The sequence below is a fragment of the Jaculus jaculus genome, chromosome 13 (genome assembly GCF_020740685.1).
Source record: "Jaculus jaculus isolate mJacJac1 chromosome 13, mJacJac1.mat.Y.cur, whole genome shotgun sequence".
Lineage (NCBI taxonomy): Eukaryota > Metazoa > Chordata > Mammalia > Rodentia > Dipodidae > Jaculus > Jaculus jaculus.
The window spans coordinates 26,701,088-26,727,114 of NC_059114.1; the positions used below are offsets into that span (position 1 = coordinate 26,701,088).

Here is a 26,027-nt window from a genome sequence, read left to right on the forward strand (position 1 = left end):
GCATGTGGCTTCTGTCACACTCTGCCATTGTGGTGCCCAGGCAGCCACAGACCACCATATGCAAGTGCGGGGTGTGGCTGTGTACCAGTGAAGCTGTATGTGTGGAAACTGGCATTCCAACGGTATGTGTGGTGGTTTGATTCAGGTGTCCCCCATAAACTTAGGTGTTCTGAATGCTAGGTTCCCAGCTGATGGAGATGTGGGAATTAATGCCTCCTGGAGGGAGTGTATTGTTGGGGGTGGGCTTATGGGCTTTAAAGCCAGTTTCCCCTTGCAGGGTTTGGCACACCCTCCTGTTGCTGTGGTCAACCTTACGTTGGCCAAGGGGTGATGTCCACCCTCTGCTCATGCCATCATTTTTCCCTGCCATCGTGGAGCTTCCCCTCGATCCTGTAAGCCAAAATAAATCTTTTTCCCAGAAGCTGCTCTTGGTTGGGTGATTTCTACCAGCAATGCGAACCTGACTGCAACAGTAAAGTGGTACTGAGGAGTGGGGTTGCTGCTAGACACCTGACTGTGGCTTTGGCCTTTTGGAGCTGATTTTCAAGAGGACTGTGGAAGGAGTTGAAACCTTGGCCTAAGAGATGCCTTGCAGTGCTGTAAGTACAGCTTGATGGACTATTCTGGTCTGAGCTGCAAGACCTGACTGCAGTAAGAACTATGGACTGTGAGGTTTGGCTTATGAGGTTGAGAAAAAGCTTTGCCTGGACTGGGCTAGTAGTTTGTGTGAGAAGCTTGCTCTTGTGCCCATGTCCTAAGAAGTTGTGCAGGGTTGCTTTGCGTAGAAATGAACTGGTGTGAGCAGAGGGATATGGCACAGAAAGAAAAATCTTTGGGTGAACTGTTGCCCATTCAGCTGTAACTGAAAGATTACAACCTCTGAGATTGGGCTAGCTGACCAGCACTGGGGCAACAAGAAGAATGTAGACTCTTTTGAAGGGGCCTGAGTGCTCAAGGAGTGTCCTGTTCTTCAAAGTCTGCTTTATTCCCCCCTGGATTAACAAATTGGCACCCTACCTGGTATCGTGGAGTATAAGAAATGCTGGAAAGAGGGTCATTGAGTTTGCAACCCAGTCTTGTGTTTTGGAAATGGCCATGGGCAGTGTGAAGCAGGTTTGCTGGTTGCCTGCATAGAGACCCCATGGGGCCGTGAGGATGAACCGTGGCTTGCAGTGGAGACCCAGTGGAGATGCCGGGACCATGAGATGGCTGCCAAGGAGCTGCCGGCCCCGATGAAGTTTCCCAGGACTGTGAGTAGCCTAGCTGGAGGGGCGGAATTGGAATGCCAGAGACTTGTTGCTGGTTAGAATTATCGGACTTGAAGATTTGTCACTGGCTAGATTTGTTGGACTTGAAGCTACAGATGTTTGCCCTGGTTGTTTTAAATCTTGTATTGGTTGAATGTTTCTTTGTTATGCCCAGTGCCATCTACTGCAGTGTGAATATTTATTCTGTGCCATTATGGTTTTTTTGAGGTTATTTTTTGGTATTATGGCTCAGTTAAAAGATCTTGTACTGTGGGGATGTATGAACATCATTGGGATTGATAAAAACTATGGGGACTTTTAAAGTCAGACTGAATGCATTGTATTTTACATCATGTATGGATATCAGTTTATGGGGGTCAGGGGCGGAATGTGGTGGTTTGATTCAGGTGTCTCCCATAAACTTAGGTGTTCTGAATGCTAGGTTCCCAGCTGATGGATATTTGGGAATTAATGCCTCCTGCAGGGAGTGTATTGTTGGGGGTGGGCTTATGGGCTTTAAAGCCAGTTTCCCCTTGCTAGTGTTTGGCACACCCTCCTGTTGCTGTGGTCAACCTTACGTTGCCCAAGGGGTGATGTCCACCCTCTGCTCATGCCATCATTTTCCCCTGCTATCGTGGAGCTTCCCCTTGAGCCTGTAAGCCAAAATAAATCTCTTTTTCCCAGAAGCTGCTCTTGGTTGGGTGATTTCTACCAGCAATACGAACCGGACTGCAACATCTGCCTACTGAGTGCAGGGAATAAAGGCATATGCCACCACACCTGGCTTTTGAAATCATTGTTTTTTGTTTTTGTTTTTTTTTAACTTTTGAGGTAGGATCTCTCTCTAGCTTAGGCTGACCTCCTGGAATTCACCATGTCAGGGTGGCTTCAGACTCACGTCAGTCCTCCTACCTCTGCCTCCCTAGTGCTGGGATTAGAGGTGCATGTCGCCACACCTGGCTCACTGATATCATGTTTTGTTTTGTTTTTAATTTTATTTTTGAGAGAGAGAGGATGGGCACGTCAGGGTCTTTCAGCTGCTGTGAATGAACTCCAGACGCGTGTTGCCCCTTGTGTGTGACATTGCACATGTCACTTTGGCGTCAGGCTTCATGGGACCTGCAGATTCGAACAAGCATTTGCAAGGCAAGCGCCTTAAGGGTTAAGCCATTTCTCCAGTCCTGAAGTCATTTTTAAAAACATTTTTTCTGTCTATCTATCTATCTATTTATATATTTTGGTTTTTCGAGGTAGGGTCTCCCTCTAGCCCAGGCTGACCTGGAATTCACTATGTAGTCTCAGGGTGGCCTCAAACTCACAGCAATCCTCCTACCTCTGCTTCTCAAGTGCTGGGATTAAAGGCGTGTACCACCATGCCTGGCACATTTTATTTATCTATTTGAGAGCGTGTGTGAGAAAGACAAAGAGGTAGAGAATGTGCATGTGAGACCTCTAAGCCACTGCAAACGAATTCCAACACATGTGCCACCTTGTGCACACGGCTTTATGTGGGTACTGGAGAATCAAACCTGGGTCCTTTGGCTTTGCTGGCAAGCACCTTAACTGCTAAGCTATCTCTCCAGTCCTTTTGAAATAATTTTTAAAATAAATGAACAATTTAAAAAATTTTCTGGAAAGGGTAAGGAGAGCAGGAAGCTACATGATGGAGCTTTTGCATTTTTTAGATTGAATGGGCAGAGCCAGGCATGGTGGTGAGCCCACAGTCCCAGCACTGGCATGGTGAAGGTGGCAGGGTTAGGAGTTCAAGTCTGTGTGTGGGCTACATGAGACCCCGTCTTAAAAACGAACAGAAGCCAAGTGAGAAGGCAGCGGGACCAGTTTATCACTCCTAGTTGTCATCTGCTCCTGCCTTCACTTCTTCCTTGTTTTCTGACTTAATATCCAATCCTGCTCAGCGGACATGAGATGTTAGGCTTTGCTTTGCTGTCCCCTCTTTCTCCCTCTGCTAAATACATTTCTTTGGCCAACTAAGAGAACAGCTATTTAGACTGTCCATTGGCGTGTTGATTTTAGTTTCATGTTCCGCATTCCCTGTGTCGGCTGCGCTCCTTGCCTCGCCTCCACAGACATTACTCACTGGGAGTTGTGCTGTGCAGCAATGCAAGACCTAACCTACCATGTTCTTTCTCTCTGCATTGGAATTAAGTCTCACGTCAAGGCTCCAAGTAGCTATTTCAAAAATAAGATAGTGAATTTATTGAGTGATGGTGTTTGGGAAAAGGAAGATGGCTTTATTTTTTATTTATTTATTATTGATTTGAGAGAGGGAGAGAGATGGAGAGAAAGGCAGATAGAGAGAGAATGGGCACACCAGTGTCTCCAGCCATTGCAAATGAACTCCAGATGCATGTGCCACCTTGTGCATCTGGCTTTGTGTGAGTATTGGTAATTGACCCTGGGTGCTTAGGCTTCACAGGCAGGCACCTTAACTGCTCAGCCATCTCTCCAGCTCTATTTTAATTTTATTTAATTAATTAATTTATTTGAGTGAGAGAGGGAATGGGCTAGGGCCTCTAGCCACTATAAAAGAACTCCTGATGCATGTGCCTCCTTATGCATCTGGCTTTATGTAGGTATTGGGGAATCACAATTGGAACCTGGGTCCTTTGGCTTTAGGCAAGCGCCTTAATGGCTAAGCCATCCCTCCAGCCCTAACTCTTTAACAAATAAATATAGGGGGTTTGATCCCCCAATACCTATACTTGCCTATAAAGCCCAAGAACCCAGATTCTATCCCCAGTACCCATTTAAAGCCAGATGCACAAGGAAGCACATCTATCTGGAGTTTGTTTGCAGTGGCTAGAGGCCCTGGTGTGCCCATTCTCTCTCTTTCAAATAAATAAATAACTAAATTTAAAACAATACTAAAAGAGAAGGCTCCATCTAAACTAGTAGATTTTTCTGTTTGAGGTAGGATTGGGCTGGAGAGATCACTTAGCAGTTACGGCGCTTTCCTGCAAAGCCAAAGGACACAGGTTTGAATCCCCAGGACCCATTTAAGCCAGATGCACAAGGTGGCACATGTGTCTGGAGTTCATTTGCAGCAGCTGGAGGCCCCAGTGCTCCCATATTCATTATCTCTCTCTCGCAAATAAATAAATAAAAAAAAAGAAATAAAAGAGGCAGGGTTACCCTGTAGCTCAGGCCGACCTGGAATTCACTATGTAGTCTAAGGCTGGCCTTGAACTCACAGTGAACCTCCTACTTCTCCTTCCTAAGTGCAAGGATTAAAATTTTGTTCCGCAGGGCTGGAGAGATGGCTTAGCGATTAAACGCTTGCCTGTGAAGCCTAAGGACCCCGGTTCGAGGCTCGGTTCCCCAGGTCCCACGTTAGCCAGATGCACAAGGGGGCGCATGCGTCTGGAGTTCGTTTGCAGTGGCTGGAAGCCCTGGCGTGCCCATTCTCTCTCTCTCTCCCTCTATTTGTCTTTCTCTCTGTGTCTGTCACTTTCAAATAAATAAATAAATAATTTTTTAAAAAATTTTGTTCCGCAATGCCCAATTATCCAGCCCACATTTCCTTTTTTTTTTCCTCCACCCTACCTCCGCCCCCCACATTTCCTGTTTTATATTTTTTAAAACATTTTTTATTGACAACTTCCATTCTTTCTTTTCTTTTTTGTTCATTTTTTAAAATTTATTTATTTGAGAGTGACAGAGAGCGAGGAAGAGAGAGAGACAGATAGAGAGAGAATGGGCGCGCCATGGCTTCCAGCCACTGCAAACAAACTCCAGACGCGTGCGTCCCCTTGTGCATCTGGCTAATGTGGGTCCTGGGGAATCAAGCCTTGAACCGGGGTCCTTAGGCTTCACAGGCAAGTGCTTAACCGCCAAGCCATCTCTCCAGCCCCCATTCTTTCTTTTTAATTAATTTATTTTTGGTTTTTCAAGGTAGGGTTTCGCTAAGTCCAGGCTGACCTGGAATTCACTATGGAGTCTCAGGGTGGCCTGGAACTCACGGCAATCCTACCTCTGCCTTCTGAGCACATGTGCCACCACACCCTACCCAGCAATAAAAACGTATTTTGACAAATATGTAGTGTGAGGTATTTTATAAGGAAAAAAGATATGACCTGGCATATAGTTTCATTACTTGTTACGTGGGTCCTGTCATAGTGAGTCCAAACCCAGGTGGCCACATCAGCAGGGCCTGGTGCTGTTCTGCAGTGTGGATGACGTCACATGGCTGGCACGTGTGAGAGTGGCGAGTGAGTGCACTCCAGAAGAACGCGTGCTGGGAAGATTCGGGGAGAGCCAGCGGGCTTTCTTATAGGGAGTCGAGTGAGCACTCACCTAGCCCCCGTGAGGCCTACCAGCTCCTCAGCACAGCTGTGCTGGGGGACAAACCATACCTGTATCACAGCAGACACCTGGGGAATTTTGCCTGTTACCATGTCTGGATTCTGTTTCCTGCTTGGCTTGATTATTAGGAAGGTCCTCCCCACTCAGAGCTCAGGTATAGCTTCTGCCCCGTTAGCAAACCTGGGGGGAGCAGATCTCTGATCTGGTCCTTCCAGCCCGAGTCCCAGGACTGGATCTCACTGCATGATCAGGAGCATGTCTTCACCTCACAGCCAGTCAGTTGCCAGGGGACCCAAGGACACTAACTGAATTGGCCAGGCCTGGGTCCTGTAATCAATCAGCCTTGGAGTAAATCTTCAGCGTTAACAAATCATGTGGACTAAGAATTGACAAGGGCTGGAGAGATGGCGTAGCGGTTAAGGCACTTGCCTGCAAAGCCAAAGGACCTTGGTTTGATTCCCCAAGGCCCACGGGAGCCAGATGCCCAAGGGGGTGCATGCATCTGGAGTTCGTTTGCAATGGCAGGAAGCCCTGGCATGCCCATTCTCTCTCATATAAATAAAGAACTAACAGTGAACTCAGGAGGTGGTTCTCAGTGGTAGAGCATATGTGCTTAGCATGCATGAAGCCACTGGGTTCAACCCCCCCATCCCTGCAGAGCACAACACATGCACACAAGTTTACCTGAGGTAGCCCCTCAGTGGCCTGTCTGGTTGCTGTTACCATAAGAAGGAGCGAGTCTTAGGCAGGAAGAAGGCAGCAGGCATTTATTGCACAGCACTGTATCATGCTGCCGTCCCCAGTTTCAGTGCTAATGTTTAGACACATCCTTGATAGCTATCTTGTTTTCACCATGACCTCTGTAGTCATGTCTCCTCATCTGTGAAAGTGACCTGTCCACGTTCTTCCTTCTGCTTGCTTTGCCCTTCAGGAGACACACAGGATCTACAGGCAGAAGCTGGAGGAGCTGGCTGCGCTGCAGACGCTGTATAGCGGCTCCATCAGCAAGCAGAAGCGGCGTCTCAAGGACTTGAAGCACACGCTTCACAGGTAGGTCAGGCTAGACTTGAATCCCCCCCCCACGCCCACCTTGTTCTGAGGGATAGAAACCCAGAATTTTTTTGTTTTGTTTTTGTTTTTGTTTTTTGAGGTAGGGTCTCAGTTTGGCCCAGGCTGACCTTGGGATTCACTCTGTAGTCTCAGGGTGGCCTTGAACTCTGCGATCCTCCTACCTCTCCTTCCCAAGTGCTGGGATTAAAGGCGTGTGCCACTGCCCGAATGGAAATTTTAATGGAAGAAAACAAGAATCCCTTCAGGCATCACTGGATCCCCAGGTCAAAGGGTGTTGGTGGGAAGCTGGCATTTCCCTTTGAACTCTGCGTTCCTCTGGATGAGCTCTGCTCTCAGGCGGGCTGTCCTCTTGGTCACTGAGGCACCCCCCACGTGCTAAGCTTAGGTCCTACAGTCTTCCTTCCACTAGGAGTCTGGGGTTTCCAGCCTCAGCACGATTGATAATCCTCTAGTGTAGAGAACTGCCCTGAACACTGTGACATGTTTGCAGCATCTCTGGATTCACCCCTACAAGAGGTACCAGTAGAGCTGTCCCCCTCTGTGGTGACAGCATATCTGCATCCATCACTCAGTGCACCCCACTGACAGCAGTAACAGGCTTGGAGGCTTAACCAACTGTGAGTTAGGCTTCTAGACCGAGGACCCCTCCCATCATGGGGTGCTATATCTTACCACTTGGTTTGCTTTTTAAAATATTTTTATTATTTATTTGAGAGAGAAAAAAAAAAAGCAGATAGAGAATGGGAGCCAGGCGTGGTGGTATGTGCCTTTAATCCCAGCATTCGGGAGGCAGAGGTAGGATCACCGAGAGTTTGAGGCCACCCTGAGACTACATTGTGAATTCCAGGTCAGCCTGGGCTAGAGTGACACCCTACCTTGAAAAACCAAAAAATAAAGAGGGAGAGAGAGAATGGGTGTGCCGGAGCCTCTTGTCACTGCAAACCAACTCTAGACACATGTGCCACCTTGTCATCTGGCATTATGTGGGATACTGGGGAACTGAACTTGGGTCCTTTAGGCTTTGCCAGCAAGCTCCTTAACCACTGTGCTATCTCTCCAGCCCCTTCTTTTTAAAGTTGTATCTCTGTGTGTGTATGTATGCACCCAGTTCTCTTGCCACTGCAAATGAATGCCCACCCAGCTTTATGTTGGTGGCAGGGGAACTGAACCTGAGCTGACAGGCTTGGCAAGCAAGCACCTTTAACTGTTGAGCCACCTCTGCGGCCCTTTTTTTCTTTTTTCTCACACAGGGTCTTATGTAGCCCAGGCTGGCCTTGAATGCCCAGTCCTCCTGCCTCCACCACCTGAGTGCTGGAACAGGTATGCACCACAGTACCTGGCTTCAGCTTGGCTTTCTGGCTTTGAGAGTGGCCCCTTTCCAAAGGGCGACAGGCAGACCTTGATGGGTGACTGCTTACAGTCTGTTGTGCTTTTTGGTCTGTTCTCTTAGTAATCTTAAGTTTCTTACAATGGAAGAAAACTAGTGTAGCCAGTCAGTTTCCATTGAGACCTATGAGGTGCTAGGTATCATTCTGTATTTATTTATTTATTTACTTACTTATTTGAGAGGAGGTGGGGAATGAGAGAATGGGCACAACAGGGCCTCTAGCCACTACAAACAAACTCCCGACACATTTGGCCACCACATGCCCCTGGCTTACATGGGTACTGGAGAGTCGAACCAGGGTCCTTAGGTTTTACAAGCAAGTGCCTTAACCACTAAGCCATCTTTCCAGCCCTAGATATCATTCTAGATGCTTTATTGTGCTTTTTCACATCATCTTTACATGGGAATTGTTTGGGAAGTAGACTGATGTGATCCCTGTTTATTGGGTATGAAAAAAGAGGCAAAGAGATTTAAGGACATGGTTAAGGTCACAGGGCTACAGAGAACCTGCATTGCACTTAGAGGTACAGATAGAGAACGGGGTGTGTGAGGCGGAGGCTACTGATAGACACTATAGTGGACACTTGGAGGTTACCCAGGGTGTCTAGACTGTGTGCATTTGAGCAGCCACGTTGCCCTCACTCTTGTCACAGGTACAAACGGCATGCCAGTCATGAGGAGATAGAGCTTGTCCAGCAGATCGATGCCAACATTAAGGAGCGGCAGAATGTCTTCTTTGACATGGAGGCCTACTTGCCCAAGAAGAACGGGTAGGAGCAGGGGGCCACCTGCTGCAGGGGTGCTAGGTCGAAAAGAAGGGTGGGTGATATGGACAAGACAGTGGAGGGCACTTCTCTCCCTGTTGCTTCCCGCAGCCACTAGTGACATTCTTGGAGTGACTTGTGGGGAGGTGGTACCCGCCACGTGTGTATGGGGAGGACATGGGACCTGGGATCGTGACAGAAGACAGGTGTATTAGCTGGCTCTGAACACCCAGTAGGCTAGACTAATCAAGCAGTCAGCCCCAAGTTCTGCCCCAGCAACACGTCTCCTCCAGCCGGGCTAAGTAAGAAGCATAATCGCAAACACTTGAGGCCATAGGGGACACTACCTTCAAATCACCACAAGAGCCAACATGTGCTGAGTGCCTGCTGCATGCCCACCATTGTGCTGGACATTCCTGTGGCGTCCATCATTTTGTCCTCAATAATCAGTTGTAACAGTTTTTTGGGTTTGTTTTTTTTTTTCTTTCAAGGTAGTGTCTCACTTGAACCCAGGCTGACCTGGAATTTATTCTGTAGTCCCAGGCTGGCCTTGAACACACAGTGATCCTCCTACCTCTGCCTCCTGAGTGCTGGGATTAAAGGTGTGCGCCACCACACCTGGCTGGCTTCTTCTAGTTTTGAGACAAGATTCAGCCTGGCAGGCCCTCCAAGAGAGGAGGTACCTTCTAGGCCTGCACTTGGATGGGTTCCCTCCTTGCGCCTCTTTTTCTGTGTTTGGATTAAAAACTTCACCAGTTAGTTGGTAGTCATTTCTGATAGAATGAAATGATAGCCCATTCATGACCTTTTTTTTTTTATAGTGATACTTAAACCCACCACTCCAGCTTCTGTCAACCCCATCCTTGGTGCATTTTATATCAGGAACTCATGTTACACATGCCCCCCCCAAAAAAAAACCCAACTCAAGGTGGTCTAAGAACAAAAATGGGGGATTTAGTATCTAATATAAATAAAGATGCATGTACTCTTTCCCAGGGTGTATGTTGCATTCTTAGGTGGGTTTTCTCTATAGACTGTTCTCCAGCAACCCTAGACTTGCATCATACTTGGCATAACAATTCCAACAGAAAAAGTCTAGCTCTGCTTTGGTTCTGTGTAAAATCCCAGGGCTGATTCTCACTGGGGTAGGTTGTGTCAATAGACCATTCTTAGTCCCATCAGGAGGATGCTCTGCTTTGATTGAGCTATGGTCATGCGCCTCAGTGTGTGAGGGAGGGAGACGGGTTCTGTGAGGGCGGTGTGCTGCCCTTGCCGGAAGTAGGGACTGAATGTTGTGCTTTCTTAACATTTGAGCTCTCCTTCTGCAGAGCAGCAGTGTCCTGAGAACCCACTCATCCTATTTTCTAATGTGGAATGCTCAGCTTGCGTTCATTAAGCTTGAATAGAGTTGGATGGGTCCTCACTGGTCTCTCTTCCAGGCTCTACTTGAATCTGGTCCTTGGCAATGTGAACGTGACCCTTCTCAGCAACCAGGCCAAGTGAGTATTCCTAGACACCCACTGACTCAGAGGAACAAGGGTCCAAGCTAAGATTTTTTTTTTTTTTTTGCATAAATCAAAAGGTGTTAGCAGTTGAGGCTTTCTGTCTTTCCGGCCTTGCCCTCTTCACGAGGTGGAGCACTCGGGGAGTTCTCCTTCCTCCCTTTCCTAGGATCAGTGTGTTAGCCGATGGTGCTGGGATTCCCTATTTCCCGGAGAAATATCTACTGTGTCCCATACCTTATCACAGCATTTCTCATGAGGAGTAGCATTCCTGACCAATCATATATAGATGACTTTGACCCTTGGTGGTTTTGCTAAAGTCCTTGTGTGAAAGAATTCGTCTTTCCTCTACCCCCATCCATCTCCAACACGGGCCCAGAGCCCTCACACAGGAGCCAAGGGACAGAACCTTTTGGTTTTCTTTTCCTCACTGGTCATCACTAATTTAAGGCTAGATCTCCCTTTCGTGGGATGGGCAGGTCCTTGTGGCAGTGCATTATCGGTAGATGTCAAGGCTGGCAGGATGGCACAGAGTGGAACGGTGGCAGTAGGAGACCTTTCATGGAGTGGTCTGCCTGGCAGGTTTGCCTACAAAGATGAATATGAGAAGTTCAAGCTCTACCTGACCATAATCCTGCTTCTGGGTGCCGTGGCATGTCGCTTTGTCCTTTATTACAGGTAACGGGGTGTGGCGTTAAGTGCGTGGGCATGGGGCGTGAGGAGGGGCCCAGAAGAGAGAGGTCCTCAGGGAGGCAGTCTTTCCTGCTTCCTCAGCCTGTGGCACACTAAGGCAAAGAGTGGGGAAAGACCAATTCTGGTGGGAAGTGGCCTTCCTGTCCACCCTGAATCTATCTATTAATATTAAGTAGCTCCTGGAAGGGCCTCATGACCGAGCCCTGAGGTTTGTCTATATACTGGAGTTAGCTAGAACGTGGAAAGAAACACCGGCGCCTGCTGCAGCATGCATGCGCTCTGCAAACCCATGCTGGCCGAAAGAAGCCAGACACAAATGGCCACATATTGTGTGAAATGTCCAGAAGAGGCAGGCCCATAAATCAGTACTTGTCAGGGAAAGGGGAATGTTCTAGAATTAGGTAGCGATACAGTTCCATGAAGAGGAAAAACAAAATCACTGCATTATGCACTTTAAAAGGGTGAATTTTATGGGCTGGAGAGATGGCTTAGCAGTTAAGCGCTTGCCTGTGAAGCCTAAGGACCCCGGTTTGAGGCTTGGTTCCCCAGGACCCATGTTATCCAGATGCACAAGGGGGTGCGTCTGGAGTTCATTTGCAGTGGCTAGAAGCTCTGGCACACCCATTCTCTCTCTCCCTCTCCCTCTTTCTCTCTCTGTCACTCTCAAATAAATAAGAATGAACAACAAAAAAAATTTAAAAAAATAAAAAGGGTGAATTTTACGGTTATATAAGTTACATCTTAACTATGAATTAAATAAGCAAATAAGTGAAAGAAGGAGAAGAGCCAACTCAGGTTGCCTGGGCTCAAATCTCACCTTTTGTTTTGTTTTGTTTTGTTCTTTCAAAGTACGGTCCCGCTGTAGCGCAGGCTGACCTGGAACTCACTATGTAGTCTTAGAGTGGCCTCCAACTCACTGCGATCCTTCTACCTCTGCCTCCCGAGTGCTGGGATTAAAGGCATGTACAACCATGCCTTTTGAGATCTTGACTTTGAGACCCACTACCTGTTTCCATGCACAGGTTTCTGTGGGAACCCCCCCCCCCCAGACTTCCCTTCTGCCAGACAAGGTGACAGGCAACAGGGTCACACAATGTAGTGAGTCCATGCTATGTGTGGTAGCCCTCAGCCCAGTGCCTGGCCTGCTCCTGGCTAGATGAAGAGGCAGGACAGACCAAGTTGGGCCGAGGAAGGAAGCAGGAGCCATACCGCCCACAGGGTCCACTCTTCCCCTGCCCAGTTTTCTGTCCTGAGGGAAGTTAGCCAAGTCTGGCTTAGTCATTTGGGCCACATGTCAAGGGCTTATTTCTTGGCAGATGCTTTGCTCAGAGCTCAGCTGCTGGCCTGTGCACTTGAATGTTCATAAAAAAGGTTCTTGCAGGCCCCGGGCCCAAGCTCGTTCGCTGCCAGGGCCTGGCCCATGTCCCTCAGGGCAAAGGCTGCACCCAGCAGTGATGCCTGCTCATCTGCCCCTCTGGTAGGGGTGGAGGTTCTTGGTATGCAACCACAATTCCTTACCCTGGGGCCTCTTGGGCCTCCCCAGGGCAGCCTGCAGTGGATTGTCAAGTTCTAAGCCAACTTCTAAGCTTTCCCAAGAGCCTTCATCATCCCATTTCTCCCTGCTTCCCTTATGCATCAGTCTACTAGGGTTGCTGTAACAAAGTCCCATTAACTTGGGGGCCTCAATACAACAGAAGTACATTCTCTCACAGCTCTGGAGGCTGTAAATAAGTAATTGAGGTATTGCAGGACTGTACTGGCTCTGGGACCCTGAGGAAGCTTTGGTTTAAAGCTGTTTCACTGCAGTCACTCCCTCTGTTGTCGCATGGCCTCTCTTCCTGTGGGTCTCTCCACTTTCTCTTCCCTTTCCTGGGTAGGCGGGAGGGGGGCCTGCATTAGGCAGTTTTCATTAGAGACCAGCAGTGGTTGCCTGGCCCCCTTCACCTAGGAATGCTCTCGGGGGGCTAGCCTTTTATTTACAGAGGCAGGCTGTGGTGCCCACTGGGTCTCTGAGAAGCCATGTTGTCTGACTGTAACCATGCTACCTCCAGACACCCATCCCTGCCACCTTTGAGCTGCTCAGCCTAGCTGGGGACTGGAGTCACCATTGAGGAGGTGTTGGAGTTTATTTACTTTATGTATTATTATTTTTATTTTTATCTTGATTTTTAGAGGTTGGGTGTCACTCTAGTCCAGGCTGACCTGGAATTCACTGTGTAGTCTCAGGCTGGCCTCAAACTCACGGTGATCCTCTTACCTCTGCCTTCTGAGTGCTGGGATTAAAGGCGTGAGCCACCACGTCCAGCTGCAGTTTATGTTTTGGTTAGCCTTACAACCCATCCAGGCTGTAAGACTTGTTTCTCATGTGTGACTGAGTTTACAGTTGGCATAAGGGCATAAAGGGAGCATGCCTCTTCCTACTGCAGACAGTGTGAAACGGGATCCACTTGCTGTAATGTTAGTCTTTCTGTCAATATCCAGCCAGAGAATGCCACAAGGGGCAAGAAGAGTTTCCAAGAGATGGGTGTCCTGGGCGGGGTGAGTGGAGGAGGGGCCTCTCGCAGAGTGGAGTTTGAGCCAGGTGCAGAGGGAGCAGGGTCTGGGAGTTGGGGAACAGGAGGTGCAAGGCCCTCCAGCTGCTCCCTTTCCTGGGGCTGTCTCTTCCCTCAGGGTCACTGATGAAGTCTTCAACTTTCTGCTGGTGTGGTATTATTGTACTCTGACCATTCGGGAGAGCGTCCTCATCAGCAATGGTTCCAGGTAAATGGGAGCCTGGCTTGTGGGGGAGGAGGGGTACCAAAGAGAATATGCGTGGTGAGCAGTCCGAGGTTGATACCCTCAGCCAGCAATGCATGCCCTTCTTCCCTGGGGGCGGGGGGTGGTTCTGTGATGACTCAGAACCAGGGATGGGGAGAACCTGTCAGATACTGTTGGTATAATGTCACCTATTTATTTATGGTCAATCTCTTAGTTACAAGTATCAGAAACCCCAAGCCACAGTGGTTTAGAGTAGTTGGAAAACTGTTGTCTCATAAAAAAAAGAACAGGTTCAAGTTGGAGGTAGTGGCACACACGTCTGTAATCCCAGCACTTGGGAAGTGTAGAGTTCAAGGCCAGCATTGACTACATAGTGAGTTTGAGGTCAGCCTTGGCTGTCTGAGACTCTGTCTCAAAAATCAAAACGAAGCCAGGTGTGGTGGCTCACGCCTTTAAATCCCAGCACTCGGGAGGCAGAGGTAGGAGGTATCACCATGAGTTTGAGGCCACTGTGAGACTACATAGTCAATTCCAGGTCAGCCTGAGCTAGAGTAAGACCCTACCTCAAAAAACAAAACAAACAAACAAAAAGATCAAAACCACACCAAACCAAAACAGAAAAATTTAAAAGAACAGGTTCGTAAGGGTTAGTCCAGGCTCACACACTGTGTCACCAGGACTCAGTCTCTCTCCATCTCTCCCCTCAGCCTTCTGTGCTGTCTGCTCAGGCCCCATTTAGGAGGCTTCAGACAACCCCGGACTCATGGGTGCTCCAGCAAACAGGGCTCATCTGCCTTTTCCAAGTCTCATCTATCCCATTGGTTGGGTGCAAGAGCTGGCTGGACCAGTCACTGTCACCAGATAATGCCCTGCTGTGATCAGGCCGACTTGAGCCTCTCCTGGGCTCCTACATTTACCATGAGCAGCATAGAAGGGAGGGTCCTGAGGGGAGCATCCTTAATCAGATGATGGATGAATTCTGGTGACAAGAGTGGATGGTGTACAAGGATTGTGGGTGAGGGGGTAGTGGATAGGTGACAGAGGCCTTGCCCCAAACTGCCCTGTGCCAGGAGTGAGGATTCCAGAGCAGCTCTGGGACCCTTTGCAGGCATGTCCTCTCTTTGGGCTATTTCACATCAGCATCCCTTGCTGGGTGTGGGGTGGGGGGTGACTGTATTGTAAACTGAATGAATCCACGGAGCTGGGGTTACCTGTGTTTCATGTTTCCCAAGAGCTCTGAATTCAAGAAGAGCCACTTGTAAATCCCCTTTCTTTTCTGCCAAGGGAAGAAGAGTTTTTAGAGCCCAGTTAAGAGCCGTGGTTTGGGGCTCGGTGGTAGAGGGGCTGATTAGCATGGATTCAGTGCCCAGCCCTGGGGGGCAGGAAAGACCCAGTGGCTTAGCACTTGCAGGACGCAGTTTATGAAGGTCCCATTCCTTTCTGGGGATGACCATTGACTTCCCAGCACCTTTATCACTTCCCCTGAGGGGCTAGTAAAGACTGGCTAAGAACTAAGTGTTTAGGACTGAGACATCTGCCAATCCTCTAAGACGTGTACCACCTTCTCACGTTTCTGCCTGGTGGTCTCTTACGGCAGGTCCCTGCCCTGCAGGATCTCACCCTGAACATAGAGCCGAGAGGTAAGGAACAGTGCCTGCCCCCCACTGTCCCATGAGGGACATGGCGATGCCTAGGAAGGCAGCCTATGTAGCACATCGCTGTGTAGACAAGATCAGTGTTTCCCAAACTGTCCTCAATTTGGTCCTGTCCAAGCTTTTGCTGCCATATCCACGTACAACCCGGCGAGCTCCTGATGTTTTTAGTCACACACCCCTTCCCCCGTTTATTTACTTAATTTATTTTTAGTCGTTTGAGACAGGATCCTCTCCAGTAGCCCCAGGATGGACTCAAATTCACAATTCTTCCTCATCCCAAATGCTGAGATTATTTATTGCACATACCATCAGACATCATACCTGGCTACAATCTTCCCTCCTTTTTATTATTTATTTATTTAATGTTTGGTTTTTCGAGGTAGGGTCTCATTCTAGCTCAGGCTGATCTGGAATTCACTATGTAGTCTTAGGATGGCCTCGAACTCATGGTGATCTTCCTACTTCTACCTCCCTAGTGCTGGGATTCAAGGTGTGCACCAACCACGCCCGGTGATTATTTTGTTTTTTGAGGTAGAGTCTCACTGTATCCCAGGCTTGTCTAAAACTCACTCTGTAGTCCCAGGCTGGCTCCAAATTCACAGCTCTTCTCCTACTTCTGCCTCCCAAGTACTGGGATTAAAGGTGTGTGCCACCACACCTAGCTTCTTCCCTCCTTTTTTTTTTTTTTTTTTTTTGTTGCTGTTGTTGAGACAAGATTTCACTATATAGCCCTGGCTGTCTTGGAATTTACTACATAAAGCAAATTGGCCCAAACTTACTGTTGGTCATCTTCCTGCCTTAGCCTTCCAAGTGCTGGGATAGCAGGTGTGTATTGTCACAACCAGCTCCCCAATTTGTTTTTTTCAAGGTAGGCTCTCACTGTAGCCCAGGCTGACCTGGATTCAATATGTAGTCTCAGGGTGGCCTCAAACCCATGGTGATCCTCCTACCTCTGTCCCCCATGTGCTGGGATTAAAGGCACCACCACAACTGGCTTTCAGGTGGCAGAGGTAGGAGGATCACCGTGAGTTCGAGACCACCCTGAGACTCCATAGTGAATTCCAGGTCAGCCTGGGCTACAGGGAGACCCTACGTCAAAAAAAATATATATTATTTGAGATAGAAGGGGTGGAGAGAGAAAAAGAGGTTAAGAGGCAGATAGAATGGGCACATCAGGGCCTCCAGCTGTTGCAAACAAACTCCAGTTGCATGCACCGCTTTATGCATCGAACCTGGGTCCTAAGGCTTAACAGGCAAGCACTTTAACCACTAAGCCATCTTTCCAGTTCCAGCCTCACATTTTTAAAGGAAACTTCATTTTACTACCATCTGTGGAAAACCAGTGTGAGTTACAAGAAAGGGAATCCTTTAAAAAAATATCCATGTGTTGCTGGGCGTGGTGGCGCACACCTTTAATCCAAGCACTCAGGAGGCAGAGGTAGGAGGGTGGCTGCGAGTTCACAGCCACCCTGAGACTGCCTAGAGAATTCCAGGGCAGCCTGGGGCAGAGTGAGACCCTACCTCGAAAAATAAAACAGGAAAGAATACTCAGGGCACCACAGGTCTCTGACAACAGCAGTGTTTTGTACTTGGGTACTAGTTACTTTTTTTTTTTTTAATTTATTTTATTTACTTGAGAGAGAGGGGGAGAGAATTTGTGCTCCAAATGAACTCCAAACACATTCACCACCTTGTACATCTGGCTTATGTGGGTCCTGGAGAATCAAACCTGGGTCCTTTGGCCTTGCAAGCAAGCGCCTTAACTGCTAAGCCATCCCTCCAGCCCTAGTTACTTTGTTTTTGTTTTGTTTTAGTGAATGGAGCCGTGGATGGGAGGGTGACCAGGGAGAAGGGAACAGGATTGTGGGAGAGGGTCTCCTGAAGGATTGGAGCTCACCAGCCGTCCTAAAGGCAGGCGGTGGAGTCCCCGAGCTGAGCCCCGCTTGTCTATTTAATTTTAGTTTAGCTTTGGCCTGTGTGTTAGTGTGTCATGGCAGCTTTTGGGTGCTCAGCTGTCACCTCATTGAGGCCGTCCTTACATTGTTCACTACTGCTTTCACCAGACTAGCTGTCTCCTGGGCTTCTAGCAGATTCTCTTGTCTCCTCCTCCCTTCTTACCTATAGGTGCTGCTGGAATTATGAATGTCTTCCATAATATTCAGCTTCTTTTTTTTAGTTCAGCAGAAAGACACTTTATTAAGAGCAAGGCAATAATGAAGGTTTGACTGCACTGCCAAAGGGGCAGTGGGCCACTTGAGTGAAGAGTATTGGGGCTTCTTTCTTCATCAGAATTTTAGGGGTGGATGGCCCAATTGCTAGGGGTGTAGTTTGGGTGGTCCTCTGGTTTGATAGACAGGTTTGCATTATATAGCTTTTTCTCTGCTGCCATGATCCTTCTCATGATGCATCTGATTTTAATCATATATGTCATTATATGCAGATATAAGACTGTTAATAGGGATTTCTCCGAAAAAGTTTACTTACAGGACACATTTTGCCTTATTGCATATGTACCCCAAACCAGCCCAGGCTGGATGCCCCATTCTATTCAGAATGTAGATTTACCTAAGAACATGTCTGGATAGGTACTGTTCATGCACAAATGATAGTCTCTAAGGAGAGGAGAAAACTACTCCATTAAAAAATATTTTATTTTTATTTATTTATCTGAGAGAGAAAAAAAGAGAGAATGGGGGCATGCCAGGGCCGGCAGCCATTGTAGATGAACTTGAGACGCATCTGCCACATAGTTCGTCTGGCTTACTTGATTCCTGGGGAATTGAGCCTGGGTCCTTTGGCTTTATATGCGAGTGCCTTAACTGCTAAGCCATCTCTCCAGCCCAGTATTCAGCTTCTTATGTGGGTGCTGGGGTTCTGAACTCAGGCACTCAGGTGGCAAGCACTTTGTCCACTGAGCCTCTCCCCAGCCCTGACATTTTAGCAGGCGCTTTTCTGGGTTCCCTGGAGCTCCACAGGAATGGTTGTCTCTGAGTCTGTAGTATACAGTTTTATGTGTGGGTCTGCCCTATCCCACCCGCCATGCCCCTTCCTCACTCATTTATTCTGTACTTCCTAAGTGCCAGGCACTGAATTAGGATTCTGAGATAACTCACCCTGTGTCCCTTAGGAGCCCCCCACCGGGTTTTTTAAAAGTTTTTTTTTTTAAGCAATCCCAAGCAGCAGTGGAATCATTCTACCAGGTCTGTCCTCCCAAGCGGGCCTGCAGAAGAGGAGGCTAGAATGGGGCTGGGCAGGTAGACCCAAATAGATAGAGTCCTTGGCTTCTAGAATGACTGCAGGAGCTGAGGCCAGTTTATGGGGGAGGGAGCAAAGCAGGTCGGCTGAATTTGCCTAAAACTAAGACTCATCCTCAACATCTATTGGAGACTTATTCTACATCCTCCTGTGGTTGCTTCTCAGAGCAGGGAGGCGGGTGAGGAAGGCACCCTGGAGGTTCCCATCCTGCCCTGGTCCCTTCCCCAGGATCAGTAACAAACAAGTCCCAGAAAGCACATGGAGCCAGGGTGATGGTGCATGCTCTCAGGAAGTTGAGACAGGAGGATCACCATGAGTTTGAGGCCAGCTGGGGCTACATAGTGAGTTCCAGGTGAGACTGCCAGAGAGAGAGAAAGACAGCTTAGCACTTAAAAGCACTTTCCTGCAAAGCCTGATGGCCCAGGTTCAGTTCCTCAGTACCCATGTAAAGCTGATGCACAAAGTGGCGTTTCTCTCTGTTTGCAAAAAGAAAAATAGTAAATAATTTAAAAAAAGAAAGAAAATAAGAAGAAGCCAGGTGTGGTGGTGCACGCCTTTTACTAGCACTCGGGAGGCAGCGGTAGGAGGATCGCCATGAGTTCAAGGCCACCCTGAGACTACAGAGTGAATTCCAGGTCAGCCTGGACTAGAGTGAGACCCTACCTCAAGAAAAAAAAAAAAAAAAGTTACCCTTAACTACATAGTGCAAGGGTTACATACATGACAGCGGGACAGTGGCATATTCCTTTAGTCCAAGCACTTGGGAGGCACGGCTAGGAGGATTGCCGTGACTTCAAGGCCACCCTGAGAGTACAGAGTGAATTCCAGGTCAGCCTGGGCTAGTTGGAAACCCTACCTCGAAAAACAAAACAAAAACAACTCCTAACAAACAAAGGGTTATATAAGACCCTGCACTCCTCCCACCCCCCCACCCCCTGCCAAAAAAAAAAGTGGCCAGGAAAACAGGCCTGGAAGTAGTGAGGTGGGAACTGTCCTGCTGAGTCGGAGCTACTGGGTATTATAAATCTGATGCCTCCCACCGGAAGCGTCACTCATTAGCTACCACATCAGCAACCAGAGCAGGGCGCCCCTCTCTGTCTCTTGTTACTCCCATACGTCCTGCTGGAGTCTTGTCTTGTTTGTTTGAAGTATGGTCTCACTTTATCCCAGGCTGTTCTGGAACTCACAGCTGTCCTCCTACTTCAGCCTTCCAAGTGCTGGGATCAACGGTGTGCACCACCATGCCTGGCTTCTGGTTGTCTAAGCTTGGGTCACACTTGGTCACCTCTGAGCCTATCACTTCTTTTAAAATTTATTATTATTGTTTATTTATTTGAGAGTGACAGAGAAGAAGAAGAGGCAGAGAGAGAGAGAGAGTGGGTGTGTCAGGGCCTCCAGCCACTGCAAACGAACTCCAGACACATGCGCCCCCTTGTGCTTCTGGCTAATGTGGGTCCTGAGGAATCGAGCCTAGAACGGGGGTCCTTAGGCTTCACAGGCAAACACTTAACTGCTAAGCCATCTCTCCAGCCCTGAGTTTATCTTTTTGTTGTTGTTGTTTTTTGAGGTAGGGTCTCACTCTGGTCCAGGCTGACTTGGAATTAACTCTGTAGTCTCAGGGTGGCCTTGAACTCATGGCAATCCTCATACCCCTGCCTCCCGAGTGCTGGGATTAAAGGCGTGCGCCACCATGCCCGGCACCATGAGTTTATCACTTTTGCAAGAGGGCTGTAGAACCCAGATTAGCTAGCCAGCTCTAGGTCATGTACTGGATATATTCCTTAGGTCCATCTAATTCACTGACTGGGTGAGGTGGTGCCCCATAAAGAAGCAGAGGTCCTGACAACCAGGATGAGTAGTGGTTGACAATGGCAAAATAACCAGTGTCAACTGCATTTCTTTCTGGGCCAGAATGAATAAAGTATTGACAATCATGTTGGCTCATTCCAACAAGCTGGCAATGGCATGTGGCTCGCTCAACTCTTTTTGTTTGTTTTTGTTTTTCAGGGTAGTGTCTCACTGTAACTCAGGCTGACCTGGAATCCACTGTGTAGTCTCAGTGGCCTTGAACTCATGGCAGTCCTCCTACCTCTGCCTTCCAAGTGCTGGGATTAAAGGCTTGCGCCACCGTGCCCAGCTTATTTTTTTAATATTTATTTATTTGACAGAGAAAGAGAATGAGAATGGGCATAGCCACTGCAGACGAACTTCAGACACATGCTCCCCCCTGTGCATCTGACTAACATGGGTCCTGGAGAATCGAACCTGGGTCCTTTGGCTTTGCAGGCAAACACCTTAACTGCTAAGCCATCCCTCCAGTCCATCTTATTTTTTTAAATTTAATTAATTTATTTGAGAGAGAGGGGCATAGGGGGAATAGGCACACCAGGGCCTCTAGCAGGGCCTCTATCAAGTGCAAACAAACTTCAGACACATGCGCCCCCTTGTGCATCTGGTTTATGTGGGTCCTGGGGAATTGAACTGGGGTCCTTAGGCTTCACAGGAAATGTCTTAACCACTAATTCATCTCTCCAACCTCTCATTGGCTTTTTTTTTTGGGGGGGGGGGTTTCAAGGTAAGAGTCTCATTCTAGTCCAGGCTGACTTGAAATTCACTATGGCACTCCTCCTACCTCTGCCTCCTGGAGTGCTGGGATTAAAGGCATGTGCCATCAGGTCGGACCTCATTGGCTTTTTTAGGGGCTCTCTTTGGAACAAAAGTGTAGAGAAGGTAGCAGACAGAGGAGGTACCCTCATTGTAGAAGCTGTTTTCTCAGCTGTTCTGAAAACCCAAGCACAAAACCAGGAACTGCCTTGTGTTGAAATGTGAGTGCCTGGTCCACCCTTCTCCTGTGCAGTTAATGTTCCCTGAAGGGAAGACCAGTGAGTTCCCTTGACGCAGTCCCTAGAGACCAGGACATGCTGTCCCTAAGTCCTGATGGCCACATGTACACCTACTCATCTTGGGGTCCACAGCCTCTGCAAGCCACATTTCTATAGCAAACAGGTCATGAGAGTGGCTCCTAAGGGGTACAGGTTTCTTTTGGGGGTGATGTAGGCCTAAAACTGATCGTGGTAATAATTTCACAATTTTGTGAAAATACTAAAAGCTACTGAATATAAAGTTGAAATGGATGAATTGTAAAATATTTGAATTATGCAACAATAAAAACCATTACATAAGCACACGTGCACAAAACCAGCCCCGAGCTCTGGGACATGCAGAAGGGATAGTGGTACCCTTGAATGCCAAGATGAGGAAGTAACAATTCCTAGTCTCACCCAGTGTTGCTGAGCTGTGTGTGTTGGAGGCATCTGTCAGAGCTAGGCTCGGGGCATGGCGGGCTGTGAAATTAAAGGCTGCTGGCTGCTCAGTCAAGCTCGTTGCCCAGAGTGTGTGTCGAGCTCAGGCCTCTTCTGCACAGGGAGAGGGCGTTTCTCAAGGGAGCTTTGGAGAGTAGGACAAAGGAGCATGGGGGTGGCCAAGAGCCCAGGGCTCCTGAGTGAGTGGCTTTGCAAGGCTCAGGGGAGGTTGCTTGATTGCTCATTAAAGCTGAAAGTCCAAGGACCTGGTCAAGCACTTCTACTGTTAGGGAATTGGAGCCAGGGCCCTCTTAGACCCTGATAGGTGACATAGGGGCACTGGGGCGGGAGGGGCACTGGGGACAAAGACAAAGGTGGATGTTTTGTGCTGTCCCCTTTTCATCTCTCTGCTCACGGGCATAGAGACTAGCTGCTGCCTTTTCTTTCTTTTTCTCCCCGCCCCACCTGCTTTTTTTTTTTTTTTTTTTTTTTTTTTTTTTTGAGGAGGATCTTGCTCTAGCTCAAGCAGACCTGGAATTCACTGTGTAGTCTTAGGTTGGCCTCAAACTTACCAAGATCCTCCTACCTCTACCTCCCAAATACTGGTGTTAAAGGTGTGCACCACCTTGTCTGGCCCACTCCTCCCTTTTTCTTTCTTTCTTTCTTTTTTTTTTTTTTTTTTGTTTGTTTGGTTTTTCAAGATCGGTTTTGCTCTAGTCCAGGCTGACCTGGCTTTCACCATGTAGTCCCTGGCTGGCTGCGAACTCACAGCAGTCTTCATACCTCTGCCTTCCAAATGCTGGGATTGAAGGCGTGTACCACCATGCTCCAACTCTCCTTCCTTCCTCTTTTTTTTTTGTCTCATTCTAGCCCAGGCTGACCTGGAATTCACTATGTCATCTCAGGGTGGCCTCAAACTCACAGTGATCCTCCTACTTCTGCTCCTCCCCCCCCCCCCCCCCCAGTGCTGGGATTAAAGGCGTGTACCACCACATCTGACTTATTTATTTGAAAGAGTCAAAGAGGCGGGGGGGGGGGGGGGGGGCTGGAGAATGGGTGTTCCAGGGCCTCCAGCCATTGCAAATGAATTCCAGGTGCATGCACCACCTTATGCATCTGGCTTATGTGGGTACTGGGGAATTGAACTGAGATCCTTGGGCTTTGTAAGCAAATGCATTAACCACTAAGCCATCTCTCCAGCCTCCCCCCTTTTTAATATTCTTTTTTTTAATTTGAGAGAGAGGGGGAGACAGAATTGGCCTGCTAGGACCTCAGCCACTGCATTTGAACTCCAGACAGTTGCACCACCTAATGGGCATGTGCAACTTTGTGCTTTCCTTACCTTTGTGTCTGACTTATGTGGGATCTGGAGTTGAATATGGGTCTTTAGGCTTTGCTGGCAAGCGCCTTAACTGCTAAGCCATCTCTCCAGCCCTTTTGTTTGTTTTCTTGAGGTAAGGTCTCACTCTAGCCCAAGCTGACTCACAGTGAAACTCACAGTGATTGATCCTTCTACCTCTTCCTCCCAAGTGCTGGCATTAAAGGCATGCACCACCACACCTGGCTTCTTTTTATTTATGTTTTTGGTTTTTCAAGGTAGGGTTTTGCTCTAGCGCAGGTTAACCTGGAATTCACTGTGGGTGGCCTCGAACCCATGGCTATCCTCCTACCTCTGTCTCCTGAGTGCTGGGATAAAAGGCGTGTGCCACCACACCTGGCTTTTTTCTTTTTCTTTTTTTCTTTCTTTTGCTTTTTCAAGGTAGCGTCTCGCCGGTTGTGGTGGCGCACGCCAGTAGGATGTTGCTGAAGAGGCAGAGGCAGGAGGATCAAGGTAGGGTCTCACTGTAGCTCAGGCTGAATTGGAATTCACTCTGTAGTCTCAGGGTGGCCTTGAACTCACGGCGATCCTCCTACCTCTGCCTCCTGAATGCTGGGATTAAAGGCATGCACCACTACACCCAGCTTCTCTCTCTCTCTCTATTTTTTTTGGGGGGGGGGTTGGCTTCTTTAAAAAAAAAAAAATTTGAAGGCTGGAGAGATGGCTTAGTGGTTAAATACTTGCCTGTGACGCCTAAGGACCCTGGTTCGAGGCTCGGTTCCCCAGGACCCACGTTAGCCAGATGCACAAGGGGCGCATGCATCTGGAGTTCATTTGCAGTGGCTGGAAGCCCTGGCGTGCCCATTCTCTCTCTGTATCTGCCTCTTTCTCTCTCTGTCACTTTCAAATAAATAAATAAACCAAAAAAAATTTTTAAAAATTTATTTGAGAGAGAGAGAAAAACAGAGATAGGCAGATAGGGAGTTTATAAGCTTCTTGCTTCTACAAACAAACTCCAGGTTGCATGTGACACTGCATTTGGCTTTATGAGGGTTCTGGGTAATTGAACCCTAGTTGACAGGCTTTGTAAGCAAGAGTCTTTAATTGATGAGCCATCTCCCCATCCCTCTTATTTTATCTTTTTGAGACAGGGTCTCAGTATATATCCCCGGTTGGCCTTGAACTCGAGATCCTCATGTATCTGTTTTTCAAGTGCTGGGATTATAGGCATGTGTGTCTAGCCCTAGCTTCTGGCTGTTCTTCAGCTGCTCTTGGGCATTCCTTGTGTCGGTATTTACAGAGTGCCTGTTGCTTACCTGATATGGAAACCTTGTCTTTTACTACTGTACTTCCGCAGGCTGTTGCCAAACAGCTGACTTGGCGTCCACAGTGTGCTGTAGACTGTAAACAGAGGAGGAGAGGCTGAGATCCAGTTCCTGCTCTTGTGATATGTGTGTGCTCTTTGTTTTTCTTGGAAGGTTTTAAGACAACCAACCTACTTGCTAGACAAATGCAAATTGCAACCTCAAGGGCTGGGACCGTGGGTGTGGTGGTGCATGCCTAGCACGTGCCCAGGTCTGGGTTCCAGCCATAGCCCCACAAACAAAACAAAATTCCCTCAATGACATACCATTTTTCACTTGATAGGATTGGTAAACCGGGCGTGGTGGCACACACCTTTAATCCCAGCACTCGGGAGGCAGAGGTGGGAGGATCGCCATGAGTTTAAGGCCACCCTGAGAGTACAGAGTTAATTCCAGGTCAGCCTGGACCAGAGTGAGACCCTACCTCGAAAAAAAAAAAAAAAAAAAGATTGGTAGAAGTTTCTGAGTTACGTATTTTTGAGACAGGGTCTCATGTATCCCAGGCTGGCATCCCAAGTCACTATGTAGATTAGGCTGGCCTTGAACTCCTAATTCTCCTGACTCCACCTCCTGAAAGCTGGGATTACTGGGATTTTGTTAGTCCCAGTCCTTCTCCTGTAACCTCCCAAACAATGGGATTATAGATATGCACTACCTGTTTACTTCTTCCTAGTCCTCCTCAGCCATCTTCTTCTTCTTCCCCCTCAGCTTCCTCTTCCTTCTGTCTCTTTCTTGACAGTCTTGGTCTATAGCTCAGATTGGCCTCAAGTTCTCACTCCTCCTGCCTCAGCCTTCCAAGTGTAAGGATTAGAGGTGGATGCCACCATGCCTGGTGAAAGATTGGCAGGAATTAAGGCCAGGTACCCTGTTATAGCACTGATGGGACTGTAAATTGCCACGGTCATTTTGTAAAGTTAACAAGTAATAAAGACATGCTGTGACCCATTTATCCTTCTGATAGCCACCAGGGAGAGAGTGTCCTCTTAGGTGACTTCTACGATGACGCCACAGCATAACGGCACTGAGAGGCATAGTACAGCTGTGGAAGAGCCAAGTAAACTATGACAAACTTACACCATGGGCTGTTATGGTGGGATTTAAGAATGGCAGGACGGGGCGTGGTGGCGCACACCTTTAGTCCTAGCACTGGGGAGGCAGAGGTAGGAGGATTGCAGAGAGTTCGAGGCCACCCTGAGACTACATAGTGAATTCCAGGTCAGCCTGAGTTAGAGTGAGACCCTACCTCAAAAAAACAAACAAAAGAATGTCAGGCCTCTGGGCTGGAGAGCTAGCTTAGTGGTTAAGGCCTTTGCCAGTGAAGCCTAAAGACCCAGGTTTGATTCTCCAGATTCCATGTAAGCCAGATGCACATGGTGACACATGCATCTG

General features: G+C 48.2%; 1 protein-coding gene across 2 annotated transcripts in view; it reads left to right on the plus strand.

Moving 5' to 3' along the window:
* The window catches only part of Tmem120b (transmembrane protein 120B), a 48,472-nt gene that overhangs the window by 14,450 nt on the left and 7,995 nt on the right, over nucleotides 1-26,027 (plus strand). Inside the window, exons 2-6 of one of the 2 annotated variants that reach the window (XM_004668470.2) lie at nucleotides 6,502-6,620; nucleotides 8,682-8,798; nucleotides 10,232-10,291; nucleotides 10,877-10,972; nucleotides 13,658-13,747. In XM_004668470.2, the coding sequence (XP_004668527.2) occupies nucleotides 6,502-6,620; nucleotides 8,682-8,798; nucleotides 10,232-10,291; nucleotides 10,877-10,972; nucleotides 13,658-13,747 (482 nt within the window). The remainder of the gene's footprint in view (nucleotides 1-6,501; nucleotides 6,621-8,681; nucleotides 8,799-10,231; nucleotides 10,292-10,876; nucleotides 10,973-13,657; nucleotides 13,748-26,027) is intronic. The other variant, XM_045133061.1, reaches the window with a different exon arrangement.